The following is a 24005-nucleotide window of genomic DNA, read 5'->3' on the forward strand; positions in this document are numbered from 1 at the left end:
CTAATCACGTGGTTGCTGAATTTATACTGATATAATTAGAAAACATGCATTACTGTCACTGCCACTTTGTATTTTTGGATATTACCACTGGGGGGCGCCAAAGACGGAGTCTTTTCCCATAGTAGGTTCAATTAGTCTTTGGCAGGTGCTTTTATTTTGCAGTACCTCTATTAAAGGACAAATACGTATGATCTCTCCTGTGTAAGTATTTTAATACCCAGAACATTTCAATCAAAAATACTGAAATTGTCTTCCCAGGAACTTTTCCCATTAAGCCATAGTGGTTCTAGGTTGTGTTAAGCAATATTGAGGTCTTTACTCCATTAAAAGCCAACCAAGAGAGGGATCAAGGCAAGACATGTGGTGTATTGTCACAAGTCACATATCCAGTCAGTGCTGGTTGATATGCTAACAAAAGGCAGAGATGCCCTTTGGTCCTTGCATGCAAATATTCTGTAAACATGTCATAAAATATCAACAACATAACTGAATTAAGAAACGTATGTGATTTATTACAGTATTAATGACTCCAATGACTAAAGGCGGCAATTATTGTAGCATATACAGCTGAACAATGCAGGCTGACTGGGATTTGTTCACAAGAAGAAATTTGTGTGGCACTGAGATTCAAGAGAGGGGCTATCTAGCTACTTTATGAGTAATTTGTATCTCTTATATTGTCTCACCACAAGATAATAACTCAGAAAAAGCAGTAGCTATAATATTCCCCTGGAAATGTTTTTATGGAATTGCATTATCTCTCAGTAAACACCTGTATTTAGGAAATTTGAAAGATAATGTCTGTTTACGCTCGCAAACCCATTTACAGCAAATGTGCTCCACGGGATACATAATACAGGTTGTGTTATTGTCAATCTTCTCACTATTTATAGGTCTCCAGCCAAGCGAGGATGAGTTTTTTTGAAATTTACTAGTATTTATCTCATAGCATGAGGCTGAATTGGAGTAGTCCTGTGATTAAGGAAGATCTGTCAGCAGAGCTATCACTGTGCCCACACTGTATCACACCACCACAGTTGCGTAATTGTGTACCAAATCACAGCAAAACCCAGACTGAGTTCCCCTTGGACAAGATTCCTCATGTGGGAAGTCTCAGTACATCTATTTGGAGAACCTTTTATTGTGAAAAATCTTGGGATTCCCTTCGTCTAATACACAGAGGGTTGGTGTCAAGCTGGGGTCCGGGGAACCACAGGTGTCACTGAGGGAGGGGGGCCCAGGAAATCCCAGGAATCTCATGGGGTGAAGACTTCCCAGTCAGCAGGAGAGGATGTGAAGCTGCAGCATGAAGAGAGAAAAAACTGGGGCTAAAATACAGCGAAGAACAGACGTGTAGTCTGTGTCAATGTTGGATTTGGGAGGGGAGGGGGGTGGTCTGCGACATAACAGGTTTGGGAACCCATGCCACCGCATCCAGCGCCGTCCGCCCCCAACATTAACCCTGCTATTTCGAGAAACTTCCAGCCCACTTTTCCACGTCACTTCAAGGAATCTTTAAAGCGTCCGTCGCCTGTATAAAATGTTTCAGTACTCGACAGCCAGCAGCAACATGAACGGCGTGAAGACACAGTCGCCGACGCTGACCATGGCCAACAATGACAACGACCCTCTCCCCCTCGGATGGGAGGTCAAAATTGACCCTCAGACCGGATGGCCCTTCTTCGTGGATCACAATAACCGCACGACAACCTGGAATGACCCGCGACACGACACGAAAAAGGTAAAAAAAAAAAAAAAAAAAAAGAAAGAGCGGCGGGTAAAGTTGGTGTTGACTGTTAGCGGCTAACAACTCTCCAACGGCTAATTTACCGTATCGGGCTCCGTCTGCGGTGGTGCGTGTTTGGTGTCGGCGCGCTGTTGAGCCCCGCGCTACATCACTGTTATATATTAATCTTGTTGACTGTAGGCCTTGTTTGGCACCGTCACCTCCCCCTCACAGACAGCTCATAAGCCTATTATAACGAGTGATCAAGCCCGTTATGTTCCCGTGTCATGATCTAACACTATTATTACTCGATGACTCACCCTGCAGCGTGTTAAAAGGCTGCCCGTGATCAGCTTCCAGTGTTTTAATAACGCTTCCTTCATGGTGCGAAAACCCTGCGACGTCCAGCTCATATTAAACTTTTTCCCTTACAAGGATCGGTTGACTTCGGCCCTGTGTTTGGAGTATGGTGTGTGACAGGCGCTGGCTGCCACCTGCATATATCGTATTCAAGCTGTATTTAATGCACGTTGTGGAAAAAACACGCAGGTCTGCAGAGAAAACCCGTGGGCTGAAGTGAGCTCCACAGGGGCTGCCAGTTGGTAATCTTCCGTCTCAGAGATAGACACTGTTGTCCAAAGTTAGTGTCCAGAAGAATCTGCTAGAAAGACACAGCTGTCAGGGGATAAAATTGGTGCAATGGTGCTGGCAGTGTGGCAGTGTCCCATACTGAAATGGCAGAGGGCAAAGGGTCGTTCACAGCTATGTTATAACTTTTGTCTTAGAGGGGAAAACGCAACTGGTTTACATATAAATGCAGTTTTTTGCCCTGTAGGCTTCTATGTTTGTTATTTAGTGAGAGCTTTGATCACTTTTCACATGACTCATTAACCGAGTGCTGAACTATCAGTAGACCTGTTGCTTGTACTCCTCCATAGCTGTCAGTGGCAGGTGTTAAGTCACTTGTTACACTGTGGGAAAAATAGAAAATAGTTTTTCTACCTTGGCTAATGGAAATTTACAATGTTATTCTCATTGTGTGACACCCAGGAGGAGTGTGTTGATAGCGCCCAGGTTGTACTTTATGAAAACATTTTGTTTCCTCGATATTTTAGATTTTTCCCCTCCAATAAGGACTAACTTTTAGTATGATTATTAGTATTGCATGCACACAAACTTGAGCAGAACTGATGTATTGTTTGACTACCGGCCTATCACAGATATATGGGTATGGGCGTATGTTTTACCCGATATGCACCAATATGAAAACTTTCTTTATAGAGATTATAATGCAGAAAATGATGCATATGACAATTATTAGATTCCCAGTGAAGTTTACTATTTAGGTTTACACAAGTTTATTGTTAAATTGTAAAATATCCTGCCTAAGTCAGTATTTGTTCAGTTCAGTCATTTTGTTATCCCAGATGGGAAACTTGATTTGCAGTCAGGGGCACAGGATAGAAAAAACACAATTTTTTTTTTTTTTAACTTCCTAATATTGGTATCCAGAGCCCCAAAAACCGAGTATCTGTCGGGCTCTAATACAAACCTGACGCAAGAAGTAAATTCAGTCTGTAATTCATGAAAAGTGAATGGTGAAATAATCAAAAATGGCTTCTTTCTCCCTCATGAAGTTTGTCTAACAGCAGAGTGAAAAAAAGGAGTTAACTCTCTGCATGACAGCTGAAAACATGTTAGTTTATTGGGTGTGCCAAACTATTGTGAGTGAGATAAGTCAGGAAATCCAGCCAGGTGAATGATGTCACTCTGACTGTGGAGCAACATATCAAACACAAACACAGCAGCTGTCTGACTGGAAATGCATTTAAGTCTACTACGTTAATCAGTTGCTATTATCATTTATCAAAAACTCACAGAGGTGATACTTTTGGCATCGCCCTGTGGAAATGTCTCATTTTAACCTATAACCTTTGCAGTTATCTCAAGACTGAGAGCACTTTCGTAATAAACTAAATAAGCTGAACATGCTCAGATAAAAATGCTGAACTAATGAAGGGTAATTTCTACAGTTTTGAATGTACTTAATTTTATTAACTGTAATTGACTAGATGAAAGTAATGTTACTTCTTTTAATCAGCTATAAGCAAGAATAGCTTGGTTTAAAACAATCAAGTATTTTGTTAGTTTTAGTAGTTTTTGTAGCTTCTAACTGCTCAAAATAAGACAATCAGAATATTTTAATATAATTAATAATGGCCGATGGTTAGGGATTGCAATATCGAGCATGTTTGTACCGTTTACTGTAACTGACATCATTAAATTCACTAATAATGTCTAAATTATTTCTGTGGTTACTTTTTTAACTCTAAAAGGTGCAGTATGTAAGAATTTTAGTTGAAAACATTCGAAAATAACAAAAAAATAATCAACAGATCAGATAACACATTAATTCTTACATATTGCACCTTTAATATAAGACAAGGAACCAGCATCATTTTGCCTAAAGTGTTGTTTATTGCTGTAAAAATATAATTATTGGCACATTTAAAATCTGTTTGCTATTGTGTTTCAGGTCAGAGAAGTGTCAGCAAATGGGCCCAACATACCACCAGAACCAAGCCCTCAGGAGACGCAGAAGACCTTTGTTAGAGAGATGAAGCACCCTATTCTTCGCCCAGGTTATGTTCCCATCCCAGTCTTCCACGAGGGCGCAGAACTGAGGCAGCAACAGCATCCATGTTATTCCTACATCCAGCCAAGCACTGCACAGACTATCCGGACAGACGGGCACACACCTTCCCCCACGACAGGGCTCCACTGCAGGCCTAGATCACCCTTACACGGACCTTCAGACAGCTGCTCCACTGAGCCTGGAAAGGCCAGCTCGCCTGTTTCACAGACAGCAGAGGTTGGACTAAAAAAACAAGACTGTGCATGCTGCAAAACTATTTAATTTGCATGTAGAAATGAAGCAAGCATTATAAGTTAGGATTTTTTCGATTTATAATGAATAACCATATACTGAATTTCTATTTGATGTTTTTTCAAGGTTTACACTGTCCCGCATCATCAACCACCACGGCCCAGCAGCACTAGTCTTCAAGCAGGTTACATCCCCATCCCGGTGATCCATGAGGGCGGAGGAGGCCCAACACAAACACAGGCTCAGTTAAATCCCTCCGTCTACTCTCAGCGCGTCCCCTACTCAGAGCACCAGCAGCCTTTCCATCGCATTCAGACAGACGAATGGCCGGGCTACTCCGCTGCAATTCAGTCTCCTCGGGAAAGGGCTTCTCCGATACTGCTTCCCCAGCATCGTGAATCCATTCACCTCCCACCTCATATTAGAAGCCAGTCGCCTATTGTAACGCAGGTGCTGGGAGAAAGACCACAGGTATTGTTGTTTGTTTTCACTTGGATCTTTCTTGGTTGTCAACAATGTTTGATTTCACATCAGTATGTGTTTATTCTAATGACTTCTTTTTAATCTTTAAGGCTCAGCAGCACATCCTCACAAGAGAGCCGCCCCAGAAAATTGAGCAGGAACAACAGAGCACTCAGCAGAAACCAGAGACCACTCAAGTCTCCCAGCCATTGCACACAGAACCTGACGTCCCAAAGCCTCAACAGACTCAACAGTTCCAACAGCCTCCACCTCAGCAACCTCAACAGTATCAGCAACCTCAACAGTATCAGCAACCTCAATATCAGCAACCTCAACAGTATCAGCAACCCCAGCAGTATCAGCAACCCCAACAGTATCAGCAGCCACAACAGTTTCAGCAACCCCAACAATATCAGCAGCCACAACAGTTTCAGCAGTCACAACAATTTCAGCAACCCCAACAGTTCCAGCAGGCACCGACTCCAACATCTCCACAGCCTCAGCATCCTGAACAGTTAATGCAGTCGCAGCAACAGTTCCCGCAGCCCCAGAAACCAGAGCAACCACAGCAGCATACTGCAGACATCACAGTTCAAATACCTCCAAAACCAGAGGCCCAGGACATGCCAGCCGCTCCCCCAGAGATCCCGCCTGTAAAGGTAGAGGCTGAACAGGCTGCTCAGTGTCCGATCCACCCAGGCTTGGCTAAGGTACAGCAGATAGTCGAGCGGGTTGCTAAACTGGAGCAGGAGGTGAAATGTTTTGATGGAAAGAAGAATGATAAGAAATACTTGTTACTGGAGGAGCTGCTGACCAAAGAGCTCTTAGCACTGGACTCAGTCGACCCAGAGGGTCGTATAGATGTGCGGCAGGCGAGACGTGACGGAGTCCGTCGTGTTCAGACCATACTGGAAGATCTGGAGCAACTAGAGGAGCAGCCAGCCAGGCCCGCCAGCGAGACCACAATGGAGGGAGACAACTTGACACAGAAAGGAGAGCCCAGCATGATCACCAAGGAGAATGTTGAGCTGTCAAAGGAGATATCATAATGACTGCACACTTCATGATGAAGAGGAGAGAAAGATAAGCTGCTGTATATTTGATAGTGAACAAGTCTGCTCCGGCTCACTCTCCTCGTCCTCTATCTACAGCATTTGTGGAAGTTGCATGCATTGATTAACAGTGTTGGTATTTGCCATTCAGCACATTGATGATAGCTCAGTGCAATCATGTTTTTCAAGCCGATGTTGTTGCCTTCTATGTTGTGCCAATGTCTCCATAATAAGACAGCTGTCATGATTGAGGTGTTGACAACAATTTCTAGTTTAATGAAAGTTTGAATAAGAGGCCTTTATCAACAAATGGAAGAAAAGTATAAGTATTTTCTTAAGAAATGTTACGTGTAGTTGCCTTTTGTCTTGATCAAATGTTATATGAAGCTTTTCTTAATCAAGCCAGCACATCCGTTAGTACACGAGTGCAAACATTGGGGCTTTAAAGCAGAACTCAGTCAACAGAAAAAGCATTTTCCCCTTTATAGCCACATGGCCATGTTTGAGCTGCTTTGTCACAGAACACAGTGAATATCTTTATTAGATGCTGCTTTTTGGTGCATTACTGATTTTGCCGTCTTTGCACTTTGCCATCATTGAAATGTATCACGCTGAAAGATCAGCGGCACTTCATTTGAAATATATAAGTTACACGAGTTTTGATTGATGTGTTTGAGTGTTTGTATGTGCATTGGTTTACATGTTATTTCAAAGAATTATATCAGTATTTATATCATTATATAGTATTTTGGTACATTTATGAATGTGTAATGACAAATAGAGGTGAGACGTGTGTCTTACTTCAAGATGTGAGACAATCAGCACTTGGTGCTAATAAGGAATCACAGATTAAGATTGTCATAATTTTCTTGTATGATTTACACAGCCACAATCTGTAATAACACAAAAACAGACTAAAAGCCTCAAAAATGCAAACTGTGTAAAGACTCTCAATTCATAAACAGGTGAAATTAAAGGGAACGTCAATCTGTCATTTAAAATGGTTCACAATATATTTATATGAGTACCCTAATTGTTTGTGTGGTAATTTGTCACTATAACACAATCATAAGCTATCTGTAAGGTAGGGTCACTGTCTAACACCTTTAAAAAATGGATTGTGGCTTCATGTTGATCACAGTTTATGAGTAGCAGGTTGACGCATTGTTGAAAGCAAGTCACGTTGATACGGTTGAAAATAAAATGTATTTGACACAAATTTTGACTAATATTTTGGTTTCTAATTATTTTGTGAAGTCCGAAACTGATGTTTTTATATTTAAAACCATGTTTGTCATCCTGTCTTCTGAGAAGCTCTCTTTTCTTTACCTTTTCTTTGTAGAGCATGAGGTTTAATAACATTGCTTTAATTGTGTATATACAATGTACCTAATAGCCTGGGGGCTGAGGCCTCATGGTGGGCCATCTACAATAAATGAATAAGAGATTTTTAATGTTTAATTTTGTGATTAACTTTGAAATTGTGAATATTTAATTATGATTAAATATTCACATTTAAAAAAGTCATCAGAACCAATCAAAACGAGGGAATTAAATAACGAGTCATTCCTTATTTACCTGATCTTATTTTTTATCTGTGGTTGTTGTGTTGAAGTCTGTTTCCCATTGATGTTTGCCAACTACAGACATTAACCTGCACCCATTATTTGACTGGGAAAGAGACTTTGACACAACATTGGCACATATCTTACATTGCGTCAATGTTGGAATCAGAGATGTGATTAAAAGTTTGGGCGGGCCCCAGGAGATTTTTCAGATTCAAATCGGGCTGTGTCATTCTTAAGTTTGGAAATGGCTGCCCCACTGAATCAAAGCACCACTGCATCTACTCCCTGCCAAATAATCCATATTTTAATAATGTATGAGTATGTGTGTGCTCCAGCTTTGGATTTGTAGATGTGTCACTGACCCAGCCTTAAACTGTCTTCAAGCTACTACACTTCATTTTTTGTTTATTCTAGTGGCCCCTTTGGAATAAAGATGATGCGGGTATGACAGGTACACTTTGTTTTAGTGCCGTACCACCAGACTACAGAGCAACATCTGTCCTCAGGCTGAGACTCCTCAACTCATCCTAAGCACTCTGCCATAAATGAATAGTTTTCAGGCATTGCGAATAACTATATTAATTATAAATAAATAGTCAGTCTTCTTGGTAATGATCTCATTTGCTCATGTAGGTCATAGAGTGATCAGGATGAAACTGGAACTGTTTCATATCCAGTTAAAAGCTCCTTGAAGTATGTTTGAGTGTGGCTTAGTTTTCCACTGAAGAGTTTTTGATGGTAGATTAACAGTCTGAGGTCAGCTGCTCCCTGCCTTTCCCCTCAGAGCTCACTGAGTCATAACTGAGAACATTTCTGCTCCCTTATTCCTAGATGGGCGGGGACAATTCAAAATGTGTGTAAGTGGTGTGTTATGTGCTTTTTATATACGAATGACGCTATTGTGTAACATCAGAATAGAGACTTTAATTGCTTATGTTTGATGATTGTTTGATGGCCAATCTCCTTATTTTAAAAAAGCATCCCTCCACAAGATTAAATTAGATATATAATAAATAAATGAATTAAAAATAAAGGCATTAGCATACATAAAGTCACATTATGGCACATTTCTACTTTGAATGGGGAGTCCAGTTATTAACATATGGTTTTCTTAAAATGGAATAACATCATATAAATGATTAAACATAAAGTTATTATTTACTGTAATCATGTAGTGAGTGGTGTGAGGAGTTTTTCCGTAGGTTACAGCAACGTTACCTGTACACCGGTGATGACGGCACGGGTCACGTGTCATTGTTTGGAGCAGGAAACTGTCGGATACATCTTGAACGCCACACAGCAGCAGCTGGGACACCTTCGCGCTTATTCACGTGTATTTGCGTTTAATCTCTCTGGCATGGCTGCGGGACGGGATGCTTCTCCTGTACAAAAGGGAATTTGGTTATCAGTATGCGTAGAGGCGGAATAAACAAATCCGACACGCATCCAGCTGCTGCTGCTGCTAGCTCGCTAGGTAGCTAGCCGCTGTAGCACACCAGCCTGTTGGGGGGGGGGACGACGAGCTAACCGTGGCTAGCCGGTGGCTGTCTGGTTAGCTACAGTTCACCTCCAAGACGTGGAAGTTGATAATTACCTGTACCTGGCTGCTAAGCCAGCTAGTTACCTACTTTTGTGTAACGTGAAGGGACAAAATGGAGCTGTTCCAAGCCAAAGACGAGTATATCCTTCAGAGTGGGGACCGTGCTCTGTGGTGCAGCCGAAAAGACGGGACCATGACCGTCAGACCTGGTACGTACTGGATGACAGCTTTCCCTGCTGCTACAGCCGGCCATTTACCTGAAACTGATATTTCACATTTGTAGCTATCAGAGTTTAATAATATGTATGTATTTCAAGGTCTGTCTGGAGTTGGCTGACAGTGTTTTCCTGATATTGTTATGTAAAAACACCTCAGCGGGTTAACTAGTCTAATCTCTTACACGTTCATCTCTAAAATAAACCTTCTTGTAATCATGTAATCGGTCTGAATCATCCTGATACCTTACACAAAACAAGTTACTTGGCTAAAAAAAGCTCGGGGGTTGTTTAATCTGCCAAGTCTTGAAACCATCGTCCTAGCTTTCGTGCCAACACCCCAAACAGACTCCAAAGTTATTGCCTTGCTCCTTATGTGAAACATTAAAGGGTCAATCTGACCCTTAAATTCTCCTTTAAAGGAAACAGACCCACTACAGGACTGTAAGAAGGTTAAAATAACGGGATTTTAGCTTTCATGTGTGGTGCTTGACTTATGACAGCTTATCGTGCCATACTAATACTGTATGGTGAGTCATTAGAAAGCTATAATACCATTCTCATGTATAAGAACATGGAGGCACAATGAATACAGGCTCAAACCAGCATGTTAAGTGTCACTTAAGTGTTAAAGCAGCTCTTGGCATTACACCTTGGTCACATTGCAGAAGTGAGCGGTGCTGCTGCGGCTCAGGGCTGTGACACAAAAAAAATGGGCTCGCTTTTGTATTAGAGGAAATACCTCACAATCACCTTTTCTCAGCTGAAGTGAAAGAGGTCCTGAACTCAATGAAAACTTTCGTTAGAGTCACAAGAAGACTGTGTGGCTGTGTCAGGCGAAGTCGTGTGGCTGTGCAGCCATCCTGAACAGGTTTTTAGTTGCACTACTGTTTCATTATTTAATTGGAAAAAGGGTTTCCACTCCTCACTGGGTTTCCACTGCACTCTCAAGCACACAGTGAAGTATTTCCGTGATATTCTGAGTGGAGTTTTGCTATTATATCTGTTAGTATTATGTATTTCTTTCCTACAAGACCTTTCCTGTGGGGGCCTCACAGCCCGTTCCTGTGTGCATGCAATTCTCCGGCTGGTGGAACAGGAAGAGTTATTGTCTGAGGCTGCCTTCAGTTGATTTTCTCCACCCTTAGCCACACCCTTCACATTTTTCCAATTTTCTCCACTGTGTCGTTTAATCCGTCACCAATGATAAGCATTCCAGTTTTCCTTTTAGTCACCAAGTTTGTGGACTGTAACTGACCTCAAACTCAGCCTGAAAATGTTCTTGAAACGGTCAGTACATTGCGACAGGCTAGTTTTCTCTTCCACAAAAATAGCACGTTCTGCAATAAAGCGACACTAGATTGTTTTAAGTGTAATAGCTGCCCCTTTCATGCTAATGTGCATGAAGAATGACCGACATGAAGCATACAATCTACTGATATCCCTCTGTCTATGGGTTGTTATTACATTTAAGTCTTCATTCTTTGAGGTTAAGAGTGCTTTACTGGGTATTAAAAACTAGTGATAGGATGATAAAAGGTTTTATTGCAGATCTCAATAAAAAACGATCAGCTGTTTTGACTCTGTACTTGCATGTTATGTCTGATCCTGCCTGCTGATCTGGCCTAAAGCATATCTTGCTGAGCTGAATTGCTTCCTCATTGTTTTTATGTTTTATTTCTGTATTTTTATTTCAGCGACCGACCTGCTTTTAGCCTGGAATCCAGTGTGTTTGGGTTTGGTAGAAGGTGTTATTGGCAAGATACAGCTTCACACAGGTAAGTGGAGAACAAACATATAAACATTTCACCACAGCAGGTTGTCTTTTTTCCTTTTGCACAGAGCACACACACTCTTGCCAGTATTTTCCATCTGTGTGCACCAGACACTTGAGTTACCAGATCATTCAGTGCCTAGTATGTTTCTTACTCACAAGGAAAGGTGTGACAAAAATTGTGTAAAAGTACTTTGAAGTGTGTGTAGTTATGAAGAGGAGTGAGCTGGCGGTGATCATTAAAATTGATGATAAATGTGATGATGCCACTGTGTTATCAGGTTAGGAAGTTATACCCTTCACAAGAAAATATGAGAATCATATTATTTAAGTAATTCAGATTCAGATTAAAATGGTTTATATATTTATTTACCAGATGTCTTGTGTTGCCGTCTTATAAAATCTGCAGTTAATGGCTGGCGTGCAGCTGCTTCCTTCACACCTTAAAGAATGTGACGAATTCTGCACCCATGACGCAACTCCCCCATCTTCTCTCTCCCCTTGGCAGATCTTCCTCTCGGCCTCGTATTAATCCGCCAGAAAGCACTCGTGGGCATTTTACCAGGCGACCATAAAGTCTATAAGATCACCAAGATAGCTGTCATTCCTCTGTCTGATGAAGAGCCTCAGGAGCTCGAGCTGGAGGTGTGTATACTACTCATACTGTAATGAGATAGGAGAAGCAGTGTTCATGGGTTTTAATTACTGCCTTCAGCCTCCCTGACAATCAGCATGACAGTGCTTGTGAGAATTGTTTTTTTTATGCATCCAAGGATACCCTGTATGTATGTATGCATAAGCATATGATTCATCTCTGATGGGCTGACAGCTGTGCAAAATTAGTTTTTTTTAAGATCAGTTTCACTTTCTCCCACACATTTGGAGTTAAAATTAAGTGCAGAGGTAAAATCACTGTAATTGATCACAAAGGAAGTTGAATATTGCTAAGATTTCAGTGTTTCAGGGGAGCTTCATGGACGGTGAGACAGAATATTTTCAAGTGAGTAAATCCAGACAAGGTTGATCGTTCCTGGATAGGTTTTTAGACCCCGTCTTGTTGTGCATTTCCTTGTACTGCAGAATGATCAATCCAACCCTTTTGTGCCCTAGAAACCGGTAGAAGAACGTAGCTGTTAGATTGTTTGCTGTGTTAGTTTAGGAAATGAGAACCATATAAACTACTGTATCCTTTTTGGCTTTTTGTAGTGGGTAGTAATGACCTTTTTGTTAATTTGTTGTTTTGAGAAATTCAATTAATTTTCTGTCATAAATATAGCTATAATGTTTATAAGATAAAATTGGATAAATTTGATAGGGGATCCTCTTTTGCAGCTTTGCAAGAAGCATCACTTTGGAATCGACAAACCAGAGAAACTGGCCCCGTCTCCTGATGATTCAAAGTTCTTGATGAAAACTTTCAGCCAGATCAAATCAAATGTGGCTGTGCCTATCAAGAAAAAGGTATTTTTATCATCATACACGTTATAAAAAAACCCACATTATATCATCCTCAAACCCACACTTTCTACTTTACCTATCTTTCGCACTTTCAAAGGCTTTGAAGTTCTTATAGGGTTTTGCTTTCTTTGCTTTGTCAGCTTAATGCTCTTTTCTATCCACCCACCCAATCCAGTATTCCCCTGCCTTCCAGGTCAAGGAAAACAAAGAGAAGGAACGTCTGGAGAGGCGGCTGCTGGATGAGCTATACAAGATATTCATGGACTCAGACTCCTTCTATTACAGCATGACCTACGACCTGACACACAGCGTGCAGCGACAGGGAGACTCGGAAAAGTCCAGTTTACCCCTGTGGAAACAGGTTTGGAGATTTGGACGCATCTCACACATTGCCTCATTTTTTTAAAAACCTTTTTTAAACGAAGAAACAAAACATATGATTGATGATAATTTTGATTCTTTCTGACAGGTGGATGACCGTTTCTTCTGGAATAAGCACATGATCCAAGACCTTATTGACCTTCAGGTAAATCATTTTTGGATGGCGCTGGTTATTGTTTGCTTTCTGTCATTTTAGAAATGAAATGCCCTTTGTCTCAAGATTTGATTCTTTGACAATCACTGACACAGTCAGTGTTTTTCTGTACAACTGTCAACCCAAATAGCGTAGCTTGTCCTGCTGTAATAGTGTGACAGTTGAATGTGCTGATAACTACCAGAGCTTTATCAGAAGAGTATGGAAATACTCAGTGAATAGAGGAGGCAACGGCTCTGAGCTATGAAATATTAGTCCTGTTGGATTTATGGTGGATGTAAAGCCATACTTGCAAGTATTATTTTTTTAACGCGGTGATCTCGAGATCACAGGTTGATTATTTCATTATCTTGAAAAAAAGAGCTTTGTCTTCTCGACATAATCAGATAATCAACTTGTTATCTTATTACTTATAATGTTCATCAGTTTTACTTATTTATATACATACCTAAAAATACAATTCAAACACCCAGCAGTGTGGGTAGTTTCTTTTCCAGTTCCTCTATGTCAGTGGTTGGTGGTTGTAGCCTACTAGACAGTAACACATCTGCTATAAGTTGACATCTGTATGTAATCCGTCACAATAAATAGCCATACTGTAAATACCCTCATATCAAATCATTAGGGAAAAACATTCTAACAACAAATGGCAAAAGATCATATGGTTTGCTTTGAAATTTCCACAGAGCAGTGTGTGTATTTCATGGTCCACTTTTGTAAATGTTACAAAGTCATTTTCTTGTGATAAATGAGCTCTTTATCTTGAGAAATTTGCCCTTGTTTTCTCTTTAGCTTTGTTACCCGAGATAACAAAATACTTAACTCACGATCTGGAGATAACTGCATAAAAAAAAAAAATCAATTGCAAGCACGCCCATTTAGGCTTCAGTACTTGCTTATCAACCTGGTAAACAGCAGCTTAATCTTCTTGTCCCTTTTTGAATGCTCTAGGTGCCAGAGGTGGACTTCTGGGTGGTACCAATCATCCAGGGCTTTGTTCAGGTGGAGGAACTCGTGGTGAACTACAATGAGACATCTGATGAGGAGAGGAGCAGCCCTGAGACCCCACCGCAGGAGGTCACCTGTGTTGATGACATCCATCCCCGCTTCACTGTGGCCCTGATCTCCAGACGTAGCCGTCACCGTGCAGGTAGAGCTATAATTACTGTCAGCATCGCCTAGAAAAAGGTCATGCCTCAACTCTGATATATCCCGATTAAATAGGTTATGTTGAGTAATTAGGACAGATTTTTACCACACAACTTAATAGGGTTTCTTTCTCAAAAGGCTTTGAATAACTTGGTAGACAATTTAGTTTTTGTTCTCTTCCAGTGAAGCATGATCTGTGATATAAATAATCTGAATAGTGTTGATGTACTCTCCTTGCCCAAAAGGGATGCGGTACAAACGCAGGGGAGTGGATACTGATGGCCATGTGGCGAACTATGTGGAGACAGAGCAGTTGATCCACGTGCACAGCCACACTCTGTCCTTTGTGCAGACTCGTGGCTCTGTGCCTGTCTTCTGGAGCCAGGCTGGGTACCGCTACAATCCCCGGCCACGCTTAGAGAAAGGTCAGTAAAACAACATTATCTCGCACACACGATTATCATGGCAGTTCATCAGAGGCTTTGTTTGATCGTAGTGGGCCTTTGAAAAAGACATTTCATTCATTACTGGTGTTCTCTTTGGGTTTTACACATCTCTCCAGTGTGTCTTAGATATGTCTTAGATATTGATCAAATGTAATTTGTCAGTCATTGGTCAGTGGCCTATAAATGTACTATTTTGTGAGGAATCTTGATCAGGTGAATCCAAACTTATCCTCTTGGAAACAGCACAAATGCTTGCAAAATATATTTCTTTCTTTCTTGTCTTTGACCAGATTCACTTATATGGAACTCATATATGTGCATATTATTTCTTATGTTTCAGGAGAGAAGGAGACCATGTCTTACTTTTCTGCTCACTTTGAAGAACAGCTTAAACTCTATAATACGCAGGTGGGTTTGCTTTGCCAGAGTGTATGCTTGGGTATGTGCTTAGCATAGTTATTGACTACTTGCATGCATCAGTCTGGTGTCAGGATTGTTATTTAAAATGTGTTAGCGCTGTGGTTATTCTGTCTTTATCTGTGGCTGCATATAGTTTGAATGTTCTAACTGAGGTGCTAGCATGTGAGTCAGACTCGATTTGGTAACATTTTTTGCCCTGTGTCATTTAGTATACTTGGAAGTCAGTCTGAAAATGTACTTGGTAGATTTCTGATTGGGTTAAGAAAATAGTTTCTGTTGAGATGCAGAGAGAAAGATGATGCTGGTGTGATGTTATTTATGCTTTTGAAAAGCGAAACTTAAAGATTGCAAACTCAAACTTAGCCCCAATCCTCGAAGCACCCCTTGCCCCTACCACTTTGCCCTCACCCTCCATTTTGATTGTTAACGCCTAGGGGAACGGGAGGGTGTACTGATTTTTGTTGTAATAGAGGGGTAGGGCGTTTCAATGTATTATAGTCCTTATCTTTATAACAAGCAAAAACAAACCACTACTAGTTTGCTGATCTTGCTAGCTAACTAGCCAGTTAGCTAACTTTAAATTGTAAAAGGGTTGTGCTATTTCTTAGGGGGGAATTCAACCACTTCCCCTTATGATTCTCCTCTGAGGGGCAGGGAGTCACTCGAAAATGAGGGGTAGGGGTAAAAAGTGGAAAATGGATTTAGCCAATCTTATCTGGGTGACAAGGTGTCTTTAAAAGTCAGAATTTAATTCTCCTTCCTTCAATATGTATTCATCTAAGTGTGTTTCAACAGGAATGACTCAGAGGGGCATAATTGTTAGACAAAAGGCTAATGGCAGCTTTTTATTGTTTTGTCAGGTCATCATTAACTTGGTCGATCAAGGTGGACGAGAGAAGATAATTGGCGACGCATATCTGAAGCAAGTCCTTCTTTACAACAACCCAAAACTCACATACGTTTCATTTGACTTCCATGAGCACTGGTAAGAGAAACATTTTCCTCACCAGTGAAACTTGTTCAAGAATGTATGTGTGAATGAATGTATTCATTTACTTCCCCTTTATGCTTCTTATATCCTGTTTCTCAGCCGAGGTATGAAGTTTGAGAATGTGCAAATACTGACAGATGCGATCTCTGACATCATCACAGACATGAAGTGGGCTTGGTAAGTGTCATGTCAGTAATTTGTCATTTAAGGAGATAAGCTTGTTAACATGAACCTTTGTTAATCTTCATTATGCCATGAATTGTTTTTTACAGAAAACAACAATCAGGCACTAATGGCTATAGCGTGTGTTAGTAATCCTGTTAGTATTTGGCATTAAAGGAGATATACACATTTATAGATTCATCATTTTATTTTGGGTTACTACTAGAATAGGTTTACACGTTCACAATGCACCAGCTTTCTCATACTGTTCAGTGCTGCAGCACTGTAGTCCCCCTCCGTCTGAAACGCTCTGTTTTAGCTCAAGATCTTTTACATGCACAAGAAAATAAAAAATCACTGAAAGAAAGGAGAAAACAAAGCAAAATAGGTCTTGTTTAAAGATTATTTATCCTATGAATGCATCTTATGATGAATGTATCTTCCTCTGTCAGGGTGGATCAGGCCGGAGTCATTTGCAAGCAGGAGGGTATCTTCAGAGTCAACTGTATGGACTGTCTCGACAGGACCAATGTGGTCCAGGCTGCTGTTGCTCGGGTGGTGATGGAGCAACAGGTAAGATGTGTCCCAGGCAAATAAATGAACATAAATTCCCCCTAATACATAACGTTTGGTATTATGGAAGTGCTTCTTTCTAAATGTCTTTACTAATTCCTGTACGAGCGACCTTGTAGACTATTTAAAACACAGTATATTTTATAAATCCTCAAGAAACGTCACTGACTTATTTTATATGACTGCTTACAAAACTGTGACTATAAAGTGCTTTGCTAAAGATGTATTGTGAATCAACAGATGCACTCGGCAACATGAATCCATATCTCTGTTAGTTTACAACAGATTACTGACATCTGCGTATATTTACTCTTCAGCTCACACCTAAATCGTAGACTTCATGTTCGTATAGAACTGAACAGCAAAGATATCAGAACAGATCTGTAGTGTGCACCAACACAGCCACAGTTTATACACCCAGCTCTTTTCAGCTTACCTCACCATATTCATCTTGGATTACATTTAATGATCAAAAGTGTTATTTTGCTGCTTGTAGAAGTAGATATTATAAGCTGACCTTTCTCGCTGATGCAGTGTAAACAGAAAGAGAGACATCTCACTGTACTCAGAGTTTTAACAGCACAACCGTGGACAAAAATGTCTCTTTTCTTCCTGCAGCTGAAGAAACTGGGTGTGATGCCTCCCGAGCAGCCTCTGCCTCTCAAGTGCTACAAGATTTATCAGATCATGTGGGCCAACAACGGAGACACCATCAGCAGACAATACGCAGGCACAGCAGCGCTCAAGGTAACGTCATTATCTTTCCTTTACATCAGTGTCAGCGTTTGCTTATATAAACAGTAGTGTGTCAGCTTGTTTTGGCACAGTCAGTAGATAGTTGAAGCTTTAAGGCATAAGCTTTCTCAAACAGAAGGACTCAAGGAATCAATGAAGTGTTGCAGTAGATTAAACACATCAGAATGACAAAAATGGACTGAAATTACAGAGATTCACAATTTGAAGGTAAGTCAAAATGTGTATTAAACAAGGCTTGATCTGTTTTAGGGAGATTTTACCAGGACAGGGGAGAGGAAACTGGCTGGTGTGATGAAGGATGGTGTGAATTCGGCCAACCGCTACTATCTGAACCGCTTCAGGGATGCTTACAGACAAGCAGTCATTGGTATGGAAAAAAACAGGCCGCATGTTAGAGCTTCTATCTGTATGAATCTGTACCGATGAGGTCCCAAAATTGTTCAGTGATTGACTCCTCTCAATCCTGCAGACCTAATGATGGGCCTGCCAGTGACGGAGGACCTTTACTCCATCTTCAGTAAGGAGAAGGAGCATGAAGAGAAGGAGAAAGAGAGCCAGAGAGGAGCGCAGGAGCAGGTCAGCCTCCTACTGCAGACATACATGCAGCTTTTACTGCCTGATGACGAGAAGTTTCATGGAGGTTGGGCCCTCATCAACTGTGACATGAGGTTAGTGGCTAGCTGCCCTGTCTGATTAGTTATCAGTAGTTTCTGAAGTTCCCTTGTCATGATACAGTTCTCTTATTTAACCACCAGCCTCATTGATGCAAACAACAAAGACGTGGATGTGCTGCTTCTTTTGTCCGACAAAGCCTATTACATTGCTTAGTAAGTCTGACTTTAAATTCACCAACAGCTTTCTTTAAAAAATGTTCTCACAGATCCACTAATGTTTGTATTTATTTCCTTGCAGCTACGATGAAGAAGCAGATAAAGTCAACCAATACCAGCGGCTCAATTTGGAGGGTTTGGAAAAGATAGAGATCGGTAAGCAGTTAGACTCAAAGCAGAAGTGAGGGTTTCTGGTGCTCACTGAGTCATCCAACACTTCCCAAAAGTGTACTTCACAGTTTCTCAGTAACCTTTTAGCAATATCTCCGAGGATTATGATTCATGCAAGGAAAGCACATCACTGAAAATGGAAGTTGCAAGTTGTGTTTTTTATTTTATTTTTTTCGCTTGCAGGTCCGGAGCCGACTCTGTTTGGGAAGCCAAAGTTCTGCTGCATGCGTTTGCATTACAGGAATGAGGAGACGAGTGGATACTTCCACACGCTGAGAGCAGCAACACGAAACCCTGAGGATGATGGAAAAGGTAAGATGTAATTCTTTAATCGGCAAGAAAAGGAAACTTTTTAGATCATAAACTCTGCATATACAGGTTGAGACTGACATTGTGATATATTTCAGACACGTTACAATGCATAGCTGAGATGCTTCGCATAACTAAACAGGCCACGGGGCTGGACCTGCTTGTGGTTGAAAAGAAGCTGGAGAGGTGAGTACTACTTTGTCATTAAGATGTTCAGTCTTTATAAATGTCTCTTTTTCCCATTTTTGAATGTAATGAAGATGAACATTTGCAGTCATCAGAGCAGAATGTCAACTCTTAATGACAAGAGCTGTTGGAAACATACTTACGCTGTTTGTATGTGTGTTCCAGGCGGCAGAGTAAACCTCATGAGGATATAATGGGCATCCAGAACAAACCTGCTGACCAGGGACAGGGTAGCTCGGGTTTGGCGCAGGGCAAAAGTTTCCTCCTCAACAAGTTCTCCTCTCTCAATCAGAAAGTGAAACAGACCAAGACAAATGTGAACATCGGCCCCTTCAAGCCCCTCGGGAAGCTTGGCACTTTCTCTAAGCCTGATGTAAAAGTCAATTTCCTAAAGCCAACTATGCATGTCAACCTGTGGAAGTCAGACAGTAGCTTGGAGACATCAGACAACAACCCTGGCGGAGCCCTGAAAGATATCGGTGATGAGCACTCTGACATCTCCTCCGACTCTGACTCCTATAATTCTGACCCAGAGCACCCATGCTCTGGTTCTTTAGAGAACGTGGACTATGTGCTGCCCAGCTGCGGCATTGTAGCATCAAACCCACGACTGGGCAGTCGCTCCCAGTCTATTGGTAGCGTGGAGCTAAATATCCCCTCTGTTATCCGGGTTACTGGCTGTGACGGGAAGCAGGAAAGCCCTTCTCAAGTCAGTGATGACAAGTCCCCAGGGGCCGCCTCGGTGGCTGAAGAAGCCATCCTGATTGACTTTGGTACTCCCATCGATGCCTACTGCCACCAGTTTGTCCATGATGCACAAACCAAACCTGTTGAGGTGTTTGGAGAGCAGCCGCCAGCTGCTGCCCCCCTACTCAACCCTGTGTTGCCTGTGCAGAATAAAACCCCAGCAGACTCGGATAAGCAGCCAAGCTCCGAGCCGCAGCATCGGCAGGAGGAGCCCCAGCTCCCCAGGCCATCCCAGCTAGACGTCGATTCCACTACCTCCAGTTCCAACCTCCTCGCCGTCCAGAAGCCGAGCTCTGCGGCTTCAGGAGGCTCTCAGAGGAGTCTGGGTTCACAGTTGGAGGGCAGCCTCGGCCCCTCGCCTGCCGACAGCAACGGTAGCCGAGTGGTGTCCCCCTTTGCCAAGATCAAGAGCTCCATGGTCCAAGTGGCCAGCCTCACGCAGGCTGGACTCACCCAGGGCATCAACTTTGCCGTGGCAAAGGTACAGAAGAGCCCAGAGCCAGATGCTGTCAATGAAGCCCAAGAGAGCGAGCTGAAGGCAATGTTTACACAGTGCCAGACCAGGATCATTCAGATCTAGTGCTTACCTTGTAGCAGGATTTTGTAGTCGTGCGTCGTGTAGAAACTTCCTGTGTGGTAGCAGTAGCAAAAGCTTGCATATAGCGTCACTACTCGGCCAAGAAATGCGCTCCTAAATTTCCCCCCCGTGTTAAAGATTACTCTTGTACAGAACTCAGAAATACATTTTAAATCCCGACATGACAGTGACCATGTTTACATGCACATAATTGTGGATTCCCTCTTAAAGAGCACTGATTGTCTGGTCCAGTTTTTTGATATAAGGGACGTTAAGCTTATGTCTCTTTTCCATCCAGCCTTTGTACACTGATTCTGTCTTTTATGGTTTAATAATACATTTTCATCAGTATATTCCTTCCCTATGAAAATGTCAATAATGGCGATACCATGACATTTCTGATATGTACAGTATGTCTCAGAATACCATTTCTTAGTACTAGGGCTGCACGATTATTCAAAAAAATCATACTGCAATTATTTTGACAGTTTTTACGACTGCAAAATTATTCATGATTAGTGGGAATGATAATTTTTGCATCACAATTGTTTTAATTTTCACTGAAAAATCAAACTAAATCATGACTATGTGACTTTTTTGGGAGGTCTATTCAAAACAATCCTGTTTTCTCACATCTGGAGAGCACGATTTATAGGCCAGGGAATCTCTGCAGCACAATACTTTTAAAAAACATTTTACCTTTATGAAGAAACTGCAGCCTCTTGTGATTTGGATATTGGCCTTAGCCATATTGCAATTTTGATCATATTTTGAATAATTTGTGCAGCCCTACTTTGTCCCTAGGCTGAGTATAAAAATTACATATAGGAAATGTTTGAGTATTGAGTATTTGAGTAATTTTCGTGTCAGTGAGAACATAAGATTTAAATGTTTGTACGTCCAAATCCTAAATCACTCCAGAAATACTGCCACTGTTAAATAGTTCTGTTAAGTACTGTTTTCTTATCATATTTCGATGATATTCTCATATTGGTCACATTAAGGCATAACTAAGACATAAGAAGGTATTTAGGTTTTAAACTTGTGTACTTCCAGAGTGGTATGCAGCATATATTTTGTGCATGTAAACATGTCACTATCCTACGTGAAAAAGGAAACGTTCTTTTAGCCACAGCGCTTGCATGTGAGGTGAACGGTAACAACTGATAATGACAAGGCAGGTAAACATGAGCTGCATGTCGAAAGACCAACTCTGACTTTATCATGTACTGTATGTCATCCTGCACATTTTGTGACATAGACCTCGTAATGACCCTCAATTTGTAACAGTTGTTGTAGAATCCAACCAAATATCTTTTGTGAGTGATTCCCAAAGGACAGTTCAATGTTAACTATTACCCTTTGTATAGCTGTCAGAAACTAGACGACATACTGTACGTAGTAATATCTCTGTAATATCCATGTTGTCAAGTGTAACTTAGAAGATATACTGTTATAGAAATAATGACTACACAAGACCTTAGTAAGAGTATCCTGGTTGTTGATATGTACAGTGAGTATTGTATGTTTATCTGTTCCCTGAGTAGAGCCTTCCCTTCAGCTTTTTGTATTGATGGCAGGGTGGCAGCTTGTTCAAAGAGGTTTGAGCATTATATTTTGAAAAGAAGGCCCAGTACGGACATTGCTAACCATGAATAACCAGAAAACTACTGGTTAGAGTTGTTTTTGATAGATACATGTATTGAAATAACTATTCTGCTAATGGTTGTACTAATTAACTATGAGGGTTTGTACGAACGGAGTCCCCGGCCGGCGTTGAACGTTGACGTTGCATGTTTGACAAAGACAGGAGAGTAGCATATAGTAGGTATATATGCAATTGCACCCACCCAGTTATAAGAAACACTGACGCTTTATGCACTCCCCAAACTGAAAGCATATTTGCCTTAACAGGGAATTGAAGTGGGATTATGTATATCAGGTATTTATGGCAAAATCTACCTTTTTAAGTCCATTCTAACATGTTACATTTGGTGTACTGTACAAACAATCATGTTCAGGGTTACTGTATATCATCATGCTTTATCTTGGGATGTTTCCTCTACTGGCACATACATTCTCCATGGAAATGAGCAGGTGTTGTGAGTTGGCTGTGTGTATGTACTGTTATGTGTGAGTTTGTGTGTGAGAGCATCCCTGCTGCTGCTGGTATTTAGGAGTGCTCGCCTTAGAGCTCTAGTTATATCTGTGCTATGAATTAGTATTGCTTTACCTTAACCTCAAGAAGTGAGGTTTTGCCTCTTTTGTCACCTATTAAAGGGACAGTTCACCCCGAAATTGAAACATAGTTTTCCATGAAAGGTCATGAATTCTGGAAAGAGTGGAAACAATGCTGTTGGGCTTTTCAAATGTCTGTTTTTGATGTTTTGAGCACCATAAGCCGAGTGCCATCTAGTTCCATTATATTAGAGAGAATCGGACATCTATGCCGACGATATCTCCAAAACTCCGGTCAAGAGGAAAAATATTTTGTTTTGATTTTGGTGTGAGCATTAGCTTGATAGTCCTACAGAAAAAATAATGAACCATCGCCACTTTATCCCTCTGCTGTGTATGTGTTGTCTATTTATGATTAATAATAATAATAAACTTGTTTGCCTGGAGCTGAAATATCCCAAGATAAACCATCACACATTTCATATTTTTGTGTTACATTTGCCTGTTTTCTGCATTACGCTCGCTCACCAGCAGATACAATGTGGGATCCTTGTATATTTTATGACTTTAACTGTGTTAAGTGAGACAGTGGGCTGCTTCGTGGGTGCTACATTATATAGTTATTGAACCTGCTGATAGTGTGTGGTGCTGCCAAAGCTTTAAGGTAATAGCTGTAATGCAAAGTTTTAAATGCAGGGGGTAAAAGGTGTTTTTAGAAACTTTTCCTTCAGGATTGCAAACACTGGAGCAGTTCTCAAGCAGAGCAGAAACATATTCTGTCCTTAACTGGCTACATTAAGCTACAAGGAACAGTAATCCTCGACATTCCTGATAGACCACAATGCTAGAGTGTTGGTGTCTGGTTTTTATATGCAAAAGCCGGCAGTTATATTTGATCCTATATTTGCTGGGTGAGATTTTTCTCCTTTCCTTTTGTTTACACCAAGTGCTTTTGCAACCACCTCTTCATTTGTTGTCTGTGGTTGTCCTCCCCTCCAATAAGAACCCCAGACCATAACAAACTATCATGTGAAAAGAGGTCTTAAAGCATTTGATTTGCACTGTTTAAGCACATTTTCTAGCATTAGAACCATTCCATCCAGATGTCTGTGGTCATTTCTCTCCTCTTTACCAACTGACTGTTGTCATTGTTTTCCACGGTGTACTGAGATTGTATTGTATATTAAAGTATCCTATTTATTCTTATCCTCTTTGGGTGTGTTACTTGATAACAAAGTGCGCTGTACACTTTTTGTTTAGGAAGATATTCCATTGGAATAAAAAGTATATGAG

The 24005-nt window shown here is 41.1% G+C and overlaps 2 protein-coding genes across 3 annotated transcripts; both read left to right on the forward strand.

Annotated features, from left to right (window-relative positions):
• Positions 1 to 1291: 1291 nt before the first annotated feature.
• On the forward strand, positions 1292 to 7346 carry bag3 (BCL2 associated athanogene 3). Its single transcript, XM_084376269.1, has 4 exons — positions 1292 to 1741; positions 4263 to 4598; positions 4740 to 5084; positions 5186 to 7346. Exons 1-4 carry the CDS (start codon positions 1541 to 1543, stop codon positions 6122 to 6124), a joined length of 1821 nt encoding a protein of 606 aa, XP_084232395.1. The 5' UTR covers positions 1292 to 1540; the 3' UTR covers positions 6125 to 7346.
• Positions 7347 to 9063: 1717 nt separating this feature from the next.
• inpp5f (inositol polyphosphate-5-phosphatase F) lies at positions 9064 to 23918 on the forward strand. 2 transcript variants are annotated; one of them, XM_084376072.1, is made up of 20 exons: positions 9064 to 9444; positions 11148 to 11228; positions 11733 to 11869; positions 12557 to 12685; positions 12858 to 13043; positions 13152 to 13208; positions 14169 to 14367; positions 14612 to 14791; positions 15153 to 15220; positions 16093 to 16217; positions 16323 to 16400; positions 16838 to 16958; positions 17577 to 17705; positions 17964 to 18081; positions 18184 to 18382; positions 18470 to 18541; positions 18627 to 18700; positions 18899 to 19027; positions 19123 to 19210; positions 19376 to 23918. In XM_084376072.1, the coding sequence occupies exons 1-20, from the start codon at positions 9348 to 9350 to the stop codon at positions 20535 to 20537; spliced, it is 3429 nt and encodes a 1142-aa protein (XP_084232198.1). In that variant the 5' UTR covers positions 9064 to 9347; the 3' UTR covers positions 20538 to 23918. The 2 variants fall into 2 exon arrangements, with proteins under 2 accessions (XP_084232198.1, XP_084232199.1); XM_084376073.1 differs by having other exon boundaries at positions 12876 to 13043.
• The last annotated feature ends 87 nt before the right edge of the window (positions 23919 to 24005 follow it).

This window comes from Pagrus pagrus (genome assembly GCF_965226575.1).
Source record: "Pagrus pagrus genome assembly, chromosome: 15".
NCBI lineage: Eukaryota > Metazoa > Chordata > Actinopteri > Spariformes > Sparidae > Pagrus > Pagrus pagrus.